At 33.8% G+C, this 2,937-nt stretch overlaps 1 protein-coding gene across 1 annotated transcript; it reads right to left on the reverse strand.

Annotated features, from left to right (window-relative positions):
• Positions 1–1,635: 1,635 nt before the first annotated feature.
• On the reverse strand, positions 1,636–2,025 carry LOC131018489 (uncharacterized). Its single transcript, XM_057947206.1, has one exon. The coding sequence runs from the start codon at positions 2,023–2,025 to the stop codon at positions 1,636–1,638; it is 390 nt and encodes a 129-aa protein (XP_057803189.1).
• Positions 2,026–2,937: the final 912 nt, after the last annotated feature.

Below are 2,937 nucleotides of genomic sequence, written 5' to 3' on the forward strand. Positions count from 1 at the left end.
AGATGACAACCGAGATGTGTTCGAAGAGAGTACAATATTATGCGATTCTAATACGTTATTCATGCGATTCTCATCCAATAAAATAACATCAATACTAAAACCCTAAAATATGCTTGTAATTAATAAATAACAATGAAAATATATATTTAAAATTATAATAAATACATGTGGAGAAGAACATGTCATGGTTGAATTAATGGAAGATTTTAAAACAATGTTTTGAATCTCTTGCCGCCCTAGCCGCCACACACTCTGTGTATCTCTCCCTCACGCGCGGAAATTATACAAGGATGAGAGGTAGCCGAAGTGGAATTACACAAAACATAATTGAAGTTGTCATGTGGAATGGAGGTAGCCGTATGGAATGGATGGTGGGGTATTTATTGTATTAGATTTTTTGGGTTAATTAGGTAATCTCAATTTCTTCAAAAGGTAAAAAAATAAAATTGATTTTGTGTTGAATGCAAATTTAAATTGGAGATAGCTTGTGAGGTTCTGAGCGTGTCGATAACTATAAAATTTAAATTGGAGGTAACTTATGAGATAGCGCGTTATATACGAGCCAGCATGCGCAATCCCACTATGTGTGCCCTTAATGCTTAAACAACTTTTCATAAAATTGTGTAAGAATGTTCTTTCAAATACACCATTAAGGTTTATTTAAATAATTTGAATATAACATCAAATTTTTATAAAAATAAACACCAATATGAACATTTTTAATTTTCTATAATCGATCTAAAATTAGCTTAACCAAACACCATCTTAACTAATAACACACCCAAAAAAAACATAACGATCATCTCAAACTAATGATCTTCTTCTTTTCACTGAAAAAAGAAAAAGAAAAAGCAGTAGAGTATTTACACATACAATAATGAGTAAAACGAAAGAAACGATAAAGAAAGAACAGCTGTGGTGGTGCAGTATGTCATTTCATGGGACAACCCCATTTGTCCACTGAGTCATAAGATGTAGTGTGTGTTGTGTGTGTGTTGCATTGGTACTTGTGTACTGTTTGTTGCAATCTGCAGATTATATGTAAAATAAATTTCTAATGTGAGTTTAATTAATTTATGTTCATATCCTCCGCCCGTCACAGGCGTGCCTGTCTCTCCAATCCACAATGTAGTACAGAAATTTCTTTTAATTACTCCTACAACGTAAAAACACACACACATAGCATATGTGCATTTTTTGGTGAAAAAATATCTCAAGTCAATAGACACGATACTTTGACACCTCAATTTTATGCTCCTTTTTTTTTTTTTTTTTGTTAGAAGTGTGAAATGAAATTTTCAGCAAAACTTTTATTTTCTGGACACATGTAATCACTTCCAAATTTCAATTTGTTATTTTTGTTAATTATTGGAATTTTTATATACTGTATTTACTGAATACTGTTGAATTAGAAATTTTATTGGAGAAAAGAAGGAAACAAAAAACCCCAAACGCCGGGGACAAGCAGCGTCAAAACCTCAAAAGCGAGGGAAACAGAAAACAAAAAAACCACATTGGATGAGCGGAGGAGAAGACTTCAGAAGTTCCGGCCGAACCATCACCTCCAAGTCTCTCGGCCCAAGCCAACACACGAGGAAAACCAAACAACAAGACCGCCAACGACGCACCAGCTCACTAGCGCCCCATTCTAACAAAAGTAGAATGAACGTCCTCATGCACCAGCTGTGAGATCTCCGGCAGCGAATGATACCAGAAACCTTCATGAGAGACCGAAGACGCCATGAAATCCGCAACTTTATTACCTTCCTGAAAGATGTGAGAACAAATGATATTAAAGTTGACGACACCCTTAAGAGCAGCAATCCAACGTCCACGGAAATGCCACAGCACAGGGGAAGCGCGGTTGTTAAAAATGTTGACGACGTAAGTAGAATCCGACTCTACCCAAAGATTAGACCAATTATTGGCAGCAGCTCTTTCCAGAATAATCAAAAGCGCCAAAAGTTCTGCTTCAAAGGGGAACCCAGGCCCCGGTGAGAAATGATAGCACGCTGACCTGTTCATTAGTTATGCTGATCTGTTCGTAAAATTTATAGATTTATTCGTTATTCTCACTTCTCTCGAAAAATATAATTCTTCATATATATAAATTTTGAGTGCATTAATTTTAACAGCGAATGCATTAATTTTTACAGTGAATGCATTAGATTTGATGGTTCTCACGTTCTCACAAATAATGTAGTTCTCTCTAGAACCACACCCTATATATATATATATATATATATAGGGTGCGGTTATAGTGAGAACCACACTTATCGTGAGAACATAAGAACCATTAAAATCAATGCATCTACTATATAAATTAATGCATTCGCTATTAAATTTAATGCATCCGAAAATAATAAATTTTTTGCTCCCTTCAGGATTCGAACCCAGGATCTGCATTCATCCACCGTAGATCTTGATGATCGAATGGTTTAAAATGGTTCTCTGTTCTAATTTTATTTAGTGGTTCTTATTTGAACCTCTCCCTATATATATATATATATATATATATATATATATATATATATATAGTCAAGTTAAACAGAGAATTATTATATATTTCATTTTGAACAAGTCTATACATTTTACGAACAGATCAACATAACTAACAGACAAACGTATTTAGTAAAAGAAGAGAAAAACTCGCCACCAGCAGGATTCGAACCCGGGGCAAATTGCTGTTCATGCGGTACATTGATTTGTTCGTAAAAATTGTAGATCTGTTCGTTTTTATTTCATGAATTCTCTATTCCCTAAATATTTAGCATTCTCTGTTTAACTTTTCTCTCTCTCTCTCTCTCTCTCTCTATATATATATATATATATATATATATATATATATATATATATATAGGGTCAAGTTAAACAAAGAATGATCCTAAGTATAGAGAATAAAGAATTAATCTCCATCATTCAAACCACTTAATCATG

Source organism: Salvia miltiorrhiza, chromosome 3 (genome assembly GCF_028751815.1).
Source record: "Salvia miltiorrhiza cultivar Shanhuang (shh) chromosome 3, IMPLAD_Smil_shh, whole genome shotgun sequence".
NCBI classification, from domain to species: domain Eukaryota; kingdom Viridiplantae; phylum Streptophyta; class Magnoliopsida; order Lamiales; family Lamiaceae; genus Salvia; species Salvia miltiorrhiza.

Coding starts and splice junctions, on each gene's coding strand:
- LOC131018489 (XM_057947206.1), bottom strand. CDS start 2,025: ATGAACAGGTCAGCGTGCTATCATTTCTCACCGGGGCCTGGGTTCCCC.